This window comes from Sturnira hondurensis, unplaced genomic scaffold (assembly GCF_014824575.4).
Source record: "Sturnira hondurensis isolate 20B ecotype Veracruz unplaced genomic scaffold, ASM1482457v3 Scaffold0016284, whole genome shotgun sequence".
NCBI lineage: Eukaryota > Metazoa > Chordata > Mammalia > Chiroptera > Phyllostomidae > Sturnira > Sturnira hondurensis.
The window spans coordinates 4,907,697-4,919,898 of NW_028088915.1; the positions used below are offsets into that span (position 1 = coordinate 4,907,697).

A 12,202-nucleotide genomic window follows, 5' to 3' on the forward strand; every position below is an offset into this window, starting at 1 on the left:
TAACCGAGATAACAATGACATTTATATCCACGATTAATGACAACAGTAGAAATAGTACTTGGCGCCTGTTCTAGCTTCCTCTTTCTTGTCCCTTAAAGGCAAAACTGCACAAATGGGGACAAAGCTCTTAGCACTTTTCTGTTAGACTAATTAGCATCTCTTACTTTGGCTTCTAAGCATCAGTTCCTGGGGCCAAGATGAACGTGCTCTTCTCCGGGCAGAAGGAAGAAGGTCTCCTGCTGTGTTTACCCTAGCAGGTGGGGGTAAGGTGGGAACTGCAACAGGTGGGCACTGGTATATAAAGCAGGTGAGGGACGTGGGCTACATGTTGTCAGTCTGGCCTTTCCTGTGTCTTCCTACAGAAGTGAAAGAAGTTCATGAGGAAGCATTTCACACTTTCCAGGAAAGGAGGAAAGAGTTGCGGGGGTGAGGGTGGCAGCTGTCACGTGCGCTGAATGGAGAAGGCTGCGGTGAAGGCGAGGGAGCGAGTGGAGGCGAACTCCCCCTGTTGATGAGTTAGGGGGACTGGCTGAAGGGAGAGCCAGGGAACGGACCCTTAGAAGCAGTTGTGATCTCAGCTCGCAAGTCTGGAGCTGGGGGGAGCTGCCTGGACCCAACGGCTTGGTGCGGACTGGGGGCGGGGCGCGTGGTGGCGAGGCTGGAGGGTTGGCCGGGAGGCGGGGCTTGCGTGCTTGCAGCCGGAGCCCTGGCGCTGTCCCTTGGGTGCGTCCTCTGCCTGAGCTCGGTGCAGTTCCCTGCAAGCGTCCCGCGGCATCCCGGTGCCACCATGCTCCTGCTTCTGGGGCTGTGCTTGGGGCTGCCGCTCTGCATGGGGTCGCTGGAAGAGCCGCGGAGCTGGGGTGACACTTTAGAGCAAGTAAGTGGAAATCTGGTGAGACCCAGGGAGGGACCGGGCGCTAGCCCTTGTCCCTTCCCACGGCTTCCTTAGGGCGAGTGGCCACTGGACAAGCTCCTTTGACCAGTGGTGGATGCCAGGAAGGGAGATAGGACCGCATATCCTGTCATTTTGTCCCCCGCTTGTCTTCTCTGTTCCTCAACCTCCTTCGAGGGAGCTTCCTTATCTTTTTATTGGTCACTCGTGACAAGAGTCTGAATGGTGAAATTTCCTGCAGAACTGTGCCTGGGACCTCAGAGTCCTGCAGAACCAAATCTTCTTGGCTCCTATTACCTGCACAGATTTCTGCTAGTTTTTTGTTGTTGTTATTTCTGAACCAAAGTCCTAGTTAATGAAGTGAGGTAGTGTGTTGTTACTGTTCCTCCAACTGTTCAGAGAGAAAGCACAATCTAGGGAAAGTTCCAAACTCTTAAAAGCCTTGCTTTTTCCATCTGAAAACTGGGAGAACACGGACATTCCACTAGGTGGTTGAGAACCAAGAACCAAAGGGCCTCAGTTCTCCTAGTTAATATTCTGTGCATCTCCCAGGGTGTGTGTGTGTGTTTAAAGATTTAATTTATTTATTTCAGAGAGATGGGAAAGGGAGGGAAAAAGGGAGGGAGTGAAACATCAATGTGTGGTTGCCTGTAGCACACCCCATACTGGGAACTGGCCTGCAACTCAGGCATGTGTCTTGACTGGGAATCAAACCGGTGATGCTTTGGTTTGCAGGCCTGCTCTCAGTCCACTGAGCTACACCAGTCAGGCCAGGATTTGTGTTTTAAGTGGCTTAATCTCACAGATGGGTAAAGCCTGCAAACATGAAACCTCAACATAGTGTCTGATAAACAGAAAAGCTCTTTGCAAACTATCAAATGAGTTCACATGAATATCAATATAAAGACCTTCTAGGGAGAAATGGCTCTGTCCCAAGCAGATACTGCATACCTATACATCCTGGTGCTGTTTACACATACATCGCTAAAATTATTTTCAAGTCGTTTCATCTGAAGCATGTTATCACATGATGGGAAGAGATAAGTAGGCGTATCCCCTCCACCCCTTTAACACCTTGGTTTACAGAGCAGATCCAGGAGATGGAATTGCCTAAACATCAGATGATCACATTCTTGTCTGCCTCATGGGTATGCTTCCTGTAAAATGGAAGAAATGGTCATTTTTTTGTAGGGCTGTCAGAAGGGATGACCCATCAAAATTCCTGGAGGCTGTGCATGAAGTATAGGGGAAGGGCAGGCTGTGAATCCAGAGAGAGGCTGGTCTTGGCCATTTTCAGTTGTGTGGCCTGGACAAGGGTCTAATCTCCCTGCCCCTTTCTTTCCTGTTGATCACAGCAGGAAGTAGGTCTCCTTCTGAGAAAACCTGTAATGATTCAGCTGCTGGTCTGTGGAAGGTATTCAGTAGGTACTCAATAAATGGTAATGTTTTAGTAAGTGGTTGAGGGTATGGGCATTGTGCCAGGCAGCCTGGGTTTGATTCCTGCATCTGTCCCTTACCAGTTTTGTGACTCTGGGCAAGTTACTTGTGGCCTCAATGTCCAGTTCTGTTAAATGTGGGAAATAATACACCTAAAGTGCTTGGAGCAGTGTCTGCACTCAGTGTTGCAGTGGCTGGTAGGCCTGGGCAGCTGAAGTGCTGAGGAAAGGAATTTAGGGTAAAGATTGTAAAAGTTCTTTGGGGGGATGGAGGAAGGAGAGTGTGGGAAGAACTGAAACAAAGATTCTGTTTATGAACTAGGAGGAGGGATTAAAGCTCTAACATCTGCAAGTCCAAATAGGCCATTAACACTCTCTGAACTCTCCCACATAAAATATGAAGGGCTTGGCCCGTTTCAGTGATTTCATGCTGTCTTCAACCCATGGCCCTACTTATTCATCTGGAAAATGACTAAGTCAGAAAAGAATCCAAGATATATAGTCCTGTGAAAGTTAACAATTTTACCTCTTTATTACGACACTATTAAAATTTATCTATCATCTATATCTGTCTATCTAGTGTGATGTCGGATTTAAGAGCACAGGCTGCAGAGTCAGGTTTTCAGGGTCGGTCTGGGTCTGCACTTACTGGAGAGTTAGTGTCTACAAGTCTCTCTTTCCCCATCTCTAGAATGTGGATAATGAGATAACTCGATTAAAAGGACTCTGAAAATTGAGGGAATTAACAGTACACTTAAACCTGAGAACAGCACCTGAAAATGTGCTTTGTCTTCTGTCCTCTATTCGCAGAATCATGGTTTCAAAGTTACATGTAAACTCAATTTTTCTTACGTAACTCAAAACTGTTTGCAGTTTCAGGGAAGTTCTCTTATTTGTCTTTAATTGGAGGTATTACTAATGCTATCTCAGTAATGGATTCAGATTCCTTTCTGACTTGCCCTCCACCTCACCTATAATCAATATTACTCATAGCAGGACCACCGTAAGCAGAGTTTTTCAAACTTTGTTGCATAAAATGACACTCCGGGAGCCCACTGAACCTTCATGTTGCTGAGACCTCCACTCCCATCAGTTTAGGTCCATTCAGTTCGGGTGGGGCCCGCATGATCCTGATGATGGGGATCTGCAGACCATACTTAGAATACGCTGCTTTCAGACTCTTTCAGGAAATTAATATTAAGAAGGGGATTTCTTTTTTTTAAAGAAAAAGAAAAAGAAAAGAAAGAATTTATTTATCTTTAGAGGGGAAGGGAAGGAGAGAAGGAGAGAAATATCAATGTATGGTTGCCTCTTGTGAGTCCCCTACTGGGAACTGGCCTGCAACCCAGGCATGTGCCCTGACTGGGAATTGAACCTCGATCGTGTGGTTCGCAGGCCCATGCTCAATCCACTGAGCTACACCAGCCAGGGCAAGAAGGGGATTTCTTGTATGAAATCAACCTGCTACAAATTTATCCCTTTTATAAGTTACAAGTTGATAATTGTTTCTTTAAATAAGAATAGGCCTGTATTCCTATTATTACAAAAGCAGTTTTTAACTTACAAAATAATAATAGCTATTAATTATTAAGGCTCCATATGTCCCAAAGAGTTTGCTAGGACCTCTACATAAAAGTAACAAGAAGCAATTAGGTGTCTGGTTAAGAGCACTCCAGGTGGAGCCAGACTGCCTGGGTTCAAATGTGGGCCCCACCACTAAGTGTCCCCCACCACTAAGTGGTCGTGGGCACTTGGGCAAGAAACTTAACCTCCCTTGGGGTCTCAGTGTCATCACCTGCAAGACAGAGTGGTTGATGGTTCCCGCCTGCAGGCAGGGGCAGGTCTAGGTTTTGGGAGGTGAGTAAAGTTTACACAATTTGCAGGGCCCTCTTGAAGAAAAAAAAAAAAATCAAATGATGACTACAAGACTAGGTGCTAAAGTGAACATTTATTTAGGATGATAAACAGCAAATCACAGCAAATGACACAGCTGACAAGTTCACAGACACAAATAAGTATCGCTTATTGATGAGGAACTGTACAAGGGAGGTTCCCTGAAGCTTATTACATCTTATTAGTGTCTACATGATAATAGAATATTAAATAAAAGCAGTACCCCCACTTCTACTCTTATGATTGTGAGCATTAAATGAGTTCATTCAGGCAGAGCACTTGCCTATAGAAATAGTCACTACTTTAAGTGTTTATGTACAGCCTGGCTAAGTCCCCGAGTCCTCTGCAAGGAGGGTCTCAGTGTACTGCTTTACCAGAGGGCACGGAAGTCCCGCAGAGGAGTGACGCCCGTGCCGCTGCGTGCACAGCCCGGGCGGGACCGCAGGTGTGTTGGTACCAAAGGTGGCCCTCAGTGACTCCACCAAAGACCAAGGCACTTTCATGTTTCCAATCCTATGTCATTTGTTTCAGTGCGATTTTTATTTCTAGCCCTCGGTACAAAGATGGTGTTCAATTTATGGTCCTGGTACCACGTTGATTGTGGAGGCCCATTTCTAATTCCCCGAATTGAGAATTTCTGGAGTTTTAATTTTTCCTAATCTCTCTCTCAGAACCAAACCTTTGCATTTGGGAAAACACACAAAACAAAGACAACTGTTTTTTTTTCCCTTTTAAAAACTCTTTGAAAAAATAAGTCAGTAAAAGACTCGGTGAATTCCAGACCACTAGTAATGTCTCCTTTATGTGCGTGTGTGGGATTGCTGAAACAGGCAAAGAGCTGAAGGGAGAAGGAGAATATTGGGGGAGAGATTTCAGAGATCTGCTCACTCCCTAACCAGCATGTCTTGTTTCTCTGAGGAAAGTGAGAATGTTGGGGGGGGGGGGACACGGCAGGAATCCCGAGGATCAGGTGATGAGTCTTGCCTACCATGCTGTCATTTCCAGTGGGAGGACCCAACGACCTTTTTGTATCTAAGGAACCATAGAGTCTGTTTAAGAAGATGGGGCCATGGGATGGGGACCTGAGCTTTCTGGGGTAGGACAGTAGGTCCGGAAAATCTTCGTTATTTTCCTACAAGCAAGGACCATTTCCCTTGCTTTTCACAGTTAAAAGAAACAGTGACTTGCCCATAACTAGTTGATTTTCTCTTTTATTTATTTATTTTTAATTTTTAATTTTTATTTAATTCTTTTTAAAAAATATTTATTTATTTATCTTTAGAGGGAAAGGGAAGGAGAGAGGAAGAGAAACATCAATGTATGGTTGCTTCTCGTGCATCCCCTGCTGGGAACTGGCCCCTGCTGGGAACTGGCCTGCAACCCAGGCATGTGCCATGACTGGGAATCGAACTGCGATCGCCTGGTTCGCAAGCTCGTGCTCAATCCACTGAGCTACACCAGCCAGGGCTATTTTTATTTAATTCTTGTTCAAGTACAGTTTTCTGTCTTATATTCCCAGCCCTGCCCCCCCGTGCTCCCCACCTCCCTCTCATTTCCGCCCCCCACCTAAGTTATTGTCCATATGTCCTTTATACTTGTTCATGTGAGTCCATCCCCTTTTCCCCTATGATTCTCTCCCCTCTCCCCTCTGGACTCTGTCAGCCTGTTCTGTATTCAAGTGTCATTGGTCATATTTTGCTTGCTTGTTTGTTTTGTTGTTTAGATTCCTGTTAATGGCGATATCATATGGTATTTGTCTTTAACCGCCTGGCTTATTTCGCTCAGCATAATGCTTTCCACTTCCATCCATGATGTTGCAAAGGGTAGGAGCTCCTTCTTCCTTTTTGCAGCATAGAATTCCATTGTGTAAATGTACCATAGCTTTTTGATCCAGTCATTTACCAATGGGCATCTAGGTTGCTTCCAACTCTTGGCTATCATAAATTGTGCTGCGATAAAATTGCCTGGAAATTATTTGGAATTTAAGCCTTAAAATGAAGTTTCTTCTTCCTTACTGAGATTTTAGGCATCCCGAATTGAAAATGGTTAAAAGCTGAACAACTCGCAGCATAATTACTCTGAAGGAAGAGAACTTTTGTGCAAGTGATATAGAAATACCCGAATGGGGTCTTCCCAGGCTCACTGCCCTCAGCCCAGGTGATAAATGGCATCTGCAGTGAACTTGTAGCCTTTGGTTTTGTTTCAGGTCCTGTAACATATCTTAAGGTAACTGAGTTCTTGGGTCTTGGTTTCAGGATTTTAGAGTGTCCTCAGAAGTTGGGGCCACCCAGTAGATGAATTCTCAGTACAGAACCCTCTAGGAACTCATGACCTCTAGGAACTCATACCTTCATGACCTGAAGGTATGTGGCTGAACCAAGTGCAGGGTCTCTTGGCTCTGTTATGGGACCTGCCGGCCCAGTGACAGGGCACAAAAGAAAGGTAGGGGCCATGAACCCTGCCTGTCAGTCAATCTGGGTCATTAAGCATCCATACTAAACGGCAATGTGCGTGTCTTTGCAGGGTGTCTTTCACCATGGGTGGACTTAGGATTCAGTGCTCTCCTCTCTTTCCCTGCTTTCTCCCATTTATGGACTTTTTAGAATGCTTTCAGGGTGTTTTTCTTCTTTTTTGTTCATGATCCAACACTGTGATGGATGCTGGGGAAAAAAATAAGTCTTTGTTATCCAACTTATAAACATTTAAGCAGTGCCTGCTATTTTTGACCTATAGTTGGCCTAACTAATGATGGGTTACATGGGGGCGATTGTAAACTCTATATCTACATTCCTGTGCAAAGGAAACCTTTAGCCACCCTCTATGCCCTGGTAGTAAAGGCTGCTTGGTCCATATGAGATGAAGAGGCAGTGGAAGATCGATGGAACTGACTGTTTCTCACATGGTCCTGTATTGAACTTGGTTCTCTTAAATCTCTCCTTCCCTTTTATCCCACTTCAACAGATGTCCTACACAACTGACTATAGCTACTCCTTTATCGCAAAGCCTCTTACAGTCACTCAAGAACCTGGTACCTTCTTTTTTTTCATTTCCTTTGTAACTTATGAAGAATTACTTGGTCCACCAAATTTTCATGAGTATATATTTTTTCTTTTAACTTAGATAGTACGGTCTTTGATGGCAAGGGTCACAGCTTATATTTCTCAATAGTTACTGTGGCCTAGACATCTTCTGTTCTGATGCTGGAGAGATAGGCTTAGTTCAGGAGCAGCAGAGAATTCTCTTCTATTTGTTCCCTACCTTAAGTCTACGATTTGGGGCCCCGGGCAGGTTGGTGGAAGCTCTGAGATTATTAGCCATGGCAGTCCTTGACCTTAAGTTGGAGTCAGTTACTTATCTGTCCTTACACTCCTCTCCCAGATTCTTATAACACAATGGGATCAGGAATACCTGACTGAAAACAATGATGATGACATTGGTGTTATTTCCACCTGGGTCCTGGCTGGCACCAGGAATCTGTGTGTACTGAGAAGTTTGATTCTGGTTCAGTCAGAGTTGAAACTTGGACTGAAGTGTAGCCATAATGATCCCCTGAGACATCAGATAGTCATCTCAAAAATGAAAAACCAACTTCTCTTGTTCTCCTTAAAGCTTATTTATTTTCTTGGAAAACCTACTTTACAAAGGAGGAAACTTCAAAGAAACTTTAGATCAATCAGAGAACATAATACCTAAGAGGGGCTGGGCTTTTCTTCTGATCATAGTTATGTTAAGTGGTCCCTGGGCAATTCTACAATTTTAGATGGGAAAGGCCAGAGATGAATCTGCAGAACTGACCAAAACCTTCTCCAGGATGCTTATCATGGCTTTTCTTGAACAGCCTCATACATACCACCTCATTTCAGAAATACAAACTAGTATTCTCTCGTGTTGTTTGGTTCTCATCTGGAGTCAGGGTAGATGTCAACGTAAGTCCTAGATTATTTCTTTCTATCCCGTGTTCTACAGAATAGGAGGCTCTCTGGTAGCTTATAATGGTAATTTACAATAGCGTATTTTTTGAGAGGAGGAAGGATTGATGGAGATTAAAACAGTTTTATACTTTTAGTTTACAAATAGATATATCTTTCTTTTTAAAAATATTTTATTTATTTATTTTTAGAGCAAGAGGAAGGGAGGGAGAGAAGAGAAACATCAGTGTGTGGTTGCACCTTGCACGCCCCCTACCAGGGACCTGGGCTGCAACCCAGGCACATGCCCTGCATGAGAATTGAACCTGCTACCCTCTGGTCGAAGGCTGGCGCTCAATCCACTGAGCCACACCAGCTGGGGCAGAAATAGCTTTCTTGTGTTTTCTTTTATTAAAAGTAGTAATGGCTAATTCATCAAAGACTGAAGTAATATAGTCCTGACTGATGTGGCTCACTGGGTTGGGCATTATCCTGTAAACTGAAAGGTCGCCAGTTGGATTCCAAGTTAGGGCACTTGCCTAGGTTGCAGGCCTGGTCTGTGCGCCAGGCGGCCGATTGATGTTTCTCTTACACATCAATGTTTCTCTTCCTTTCTTCTCCGCTTCCCCGCTCTCTAAAACTAAATAAAAATCTTAAAAAATTGAAGTAATACAGAAGAGTTTAAAGAAAAGAATTCAACCACCCAGAGGCAACATCATTAGCATTTTGGTGCCTATTCAAACATACAACAATGAGGTCATGTTAGAGATAGGGCTGTGTTACTTGATTTGATTACTTAAACATGTGTCACTAATACATCAGGGTGGGCTACACTGTACTGTGGTAACAACACCCAAATCTCAACATGTCAAATGACAAATGTTTGTTTCCTGCTTATACAACTTGCCTGTCTTGGGTTGGCAGTGGAGGAGGTGTGCGTGTTGTGGTCGGTTGGGAACCTGGACTTGGTAGAGCAGCTACCATCTGGAATGCTGCTGATTACCACACCACAGAGAAAAAACATTTCTGTAGTATCACACATCTGTAATTGAATGCTTGGCCCAGAAGTGACAAATGTTACTTGCATTTATACCTTATTGGCAAGAAGCAGTCACACGGTCCTGCCTTGTCACAAGGCGGGGCAGGAAGTACAGTGCATTTGGCAGAGAGCTAGAGAAATATTTGGTGAACAGAATTGAAGTCCAGCAAAATGAACATTTATTGATGGCAATAAACATAGGTCTACATTATCATATTTATTAGCTGTATTCTAATTAGTCTGTATATCACAATATATTTAACCAAACAACTTTTAAGGGTATTCGTGCAATTTCTAATTATTAACAATTGTTTTAAAAGTTGCAAAGAATTTTCTTGTACACTGATACAGTGAGAATATAAAATCTTATAGCCACTTGGAAATCAGTTTGGTAATTTCTTAAAAGTTAGATTTACCATACAGCCTAGTAATTCCACCCCCAGGTATCTACCTGAGGGTAATAAAAACATATACCCACCATCAAGACACGCATGTGAATTTCCAGGCAAATTCCACATAATACCCAAATAGTAGATCTGAAGCAGGAATACCCTAAATCCATCAGCTGATGAATGGATAAACAAAATATGGTTTATTCATGCAAAGGGATATTATTCAGACACAAAAAAGAATGAAATACTGATACATGCTACATCATCAATGAATCTTGAAAAAAGTATGCTAAGTCAAAAAAATTCATTCATAGTGGGGGGGAAAGCAAGGGAAGGAGGTGGGGGATAAAAAAGCCGGTCATACAAGAATGCATGTAGCATGATTCCATTTCTATGACATGTCCAGAATGAGCCGACCCACCGAGACAAAGTTGGTTAGTGGTTGCCTAGGGCCAGCAGAAACGCAGGGCTTGTGAGGTACCAGCTGGCGGATGCAGAGTTCCTTCCGGGATAAATAAAAATGGTCTAAATTGATTATGGTGGTCATTGCACGGCTCCACACATATACTAAAAATATTGAATTGTATACTCTATTTCTCAATTATATTTTCTTGATTACACTGCTACAATTGTCCCATTTTTCTCCCCTTTGCCCCCTCCACCCAGCAAACCCCGCCTCAGGCAATCCCCACATTACTGTTAACATCCATGTGCCAAGCGTATAAGTTCCTTGGCTACTCCATTTCCTATACTGCACTTTACATCCCCATGGCTATTCTTCTTCTTCTGTTCTTTTTAATCCCCCCACCTCTTCACCCATTCCCGTACATCCTATTCCCTTCTGGCAACCGTCAAAATGCTCTCCATATGCATGATTCTGTCTCTGTTCTTCTTGTTCGCTTAGCTTGTTTTTTAGATTCAATTGTTGATAGATGTATTTATTGCTATTTTATTGTTCATAGTTTTGATCTTCTTTTTCTCAAATAAGCCCCTTTAACATATCATGTAATAATGGTTTGATGGTGATGAACTCCTTTGTTTTTTTCTTATCTGGGAAGCTTTTTATCTGCCTTTTGATTCTAAATGATAGTTTTGCAGGGTAGAGGAATCTGCTTCTCATGATTCTGAATACTTTTTGACAGTCCCTTCTAGCCTGCAAATGTTCTTTTGAGAAATCAGCTGACAGTCTTATGGGAACTCCCCTGTAGATAACTAACTGCTTTTCTGTTGCTGCTTCTTAGATTCTCTCTTTTTATTTGAACTGTGGCATCTTAATTATGATGTGTCTTGGAGGAGGCATCTTTGCACCTGTCTTGTTTGGGACTCTCTGTGCTTCCTGGGCTTGCATGTCTATTTCCTTGACCAAATTAGGCAAGTTTTCTGTCATTATTTTTTCCAACAGATTTCCAATTTCTTGCTCTTTCTCTTCTCCTTCCAGTCCCCTACGGTGCAAATGTTGGCCCACTTGAAGTTGTTCCAGAGGCTACTTATAGTATCCTAATTTTTTTGGATTCTTTTTTCTTCTTGTTCTGGTTGGTTGTTTTTTGCTTCCTTATGTTCCAAATCATGGATTTGATTCTTGGCTTCATCCACTCTACTATTGTTTCCCTGTAAATTGTTCTTTATTTCAATTAGTATCTCCTCCATTTCTGACTAGATCTTTTTTATTCTGTTGGGGTCCTCACTACGTTCTTTGAGCATCATTATAACCAGTGTTTTGTATTCTGCATCTGATAGATTGCTTATCTCCATTTTGTTTAGTTCTTTTTCTGGAGTTTTGATCTGCTCTTTCATTTGGGCCATGTTTCTTTGTCTTCTCATTTTGACAGCCTACCTGTGTGATTATATGTATTAGGTAGAGCTGCTATGACCCCCTGTTTTGGTAGTGTGGCCTAATGTAGTAGGTGTCCTATAGGATCCAGTGGCACAGCCTCCTCTATCACTCAAGCTGGGTAAGCGAGGTGAGCCCTCAGGATGTATCTGAGTACATCCTCCTCTTATAGTTGAGCCTTAATTTCCATTAGCAGGTCAATGGGAGGGATTTACCCAGGCCAGTAAGCTGCAAGGGCTGGTTATGATCACTGACTACCAATCTCTGCCCTCTTTGGAGGATCAGCTTTGCAGGGGCAGGGTGGTGGTGCTCTGATGTGGTCTGCAGCTGTCTGCTAGATGCATATGATCTGGGGTTTCCTGGGTAGTGCAAGCCAAGGTTAGCCCCGACTTGTGTTTTGCCCAGGGCCACCCTGCATGAGCTGTAGAGCAATCTGAGGTGGCTGCTACTTATGCTGGGCTTGGACATTCCCAGGTGAAGGCAAACTGTGAACCTAGGCTGGATGCTATTACTGTCAGTCCTGGGTCCACTTAGCAGTAGGTATGTGGGGCTGGGGACTTAGTGAGGCCAGCTGTTGCTTGTTTGAAAGGATTTAGGAGGTTGTGAATCATGAGCCAAGACCAGCCAATCATATGGAAAAGTCACAGTTAACAGTTTGGGTGGGTCATAAGTTGAGTGGGACAGAGTCTCAGTGGATCTCCAGGGAGGGGCAAACTATGTTTGCCAAGTTGATGGAGTGTCAGAGCCACCCACTTGCTGGCTCTGCGAGTCTGTGGGGGAAGGCTCAGAAAAGGGACAATGGCCTTTGCTC

The 12,202-nt window shown here is 43.7% G+C and overlaps 1 protein-coding gene across 1 annotated transcript in view; it reads left to right on the forward strand.

Annotated features, from left to right (window-relative positions):
• The first annotated feature begins 694 nt into the window (after nucleotides 1–694).
• The window catches only part of ITIH5 (inter-alpha-trypsin inhibitor heavy chain 5), an 88,160-nt gene continuing 76,652 nt past the window's right edge, over nucleotides 695–12,202 (forward strand). Inside the window, exon 1 of the mRNA XM_037065970.1 lies at nucleotides 695–877. Within this exon, the coding sequence (XP_036921865.1) occupies nucleotides 788–877 (90 nt within the window). The 5' untranslated portion in view covers nucleotides 695–787. The remainder of the gene's footprint in view (nucleotides 878–12,202) is intronic.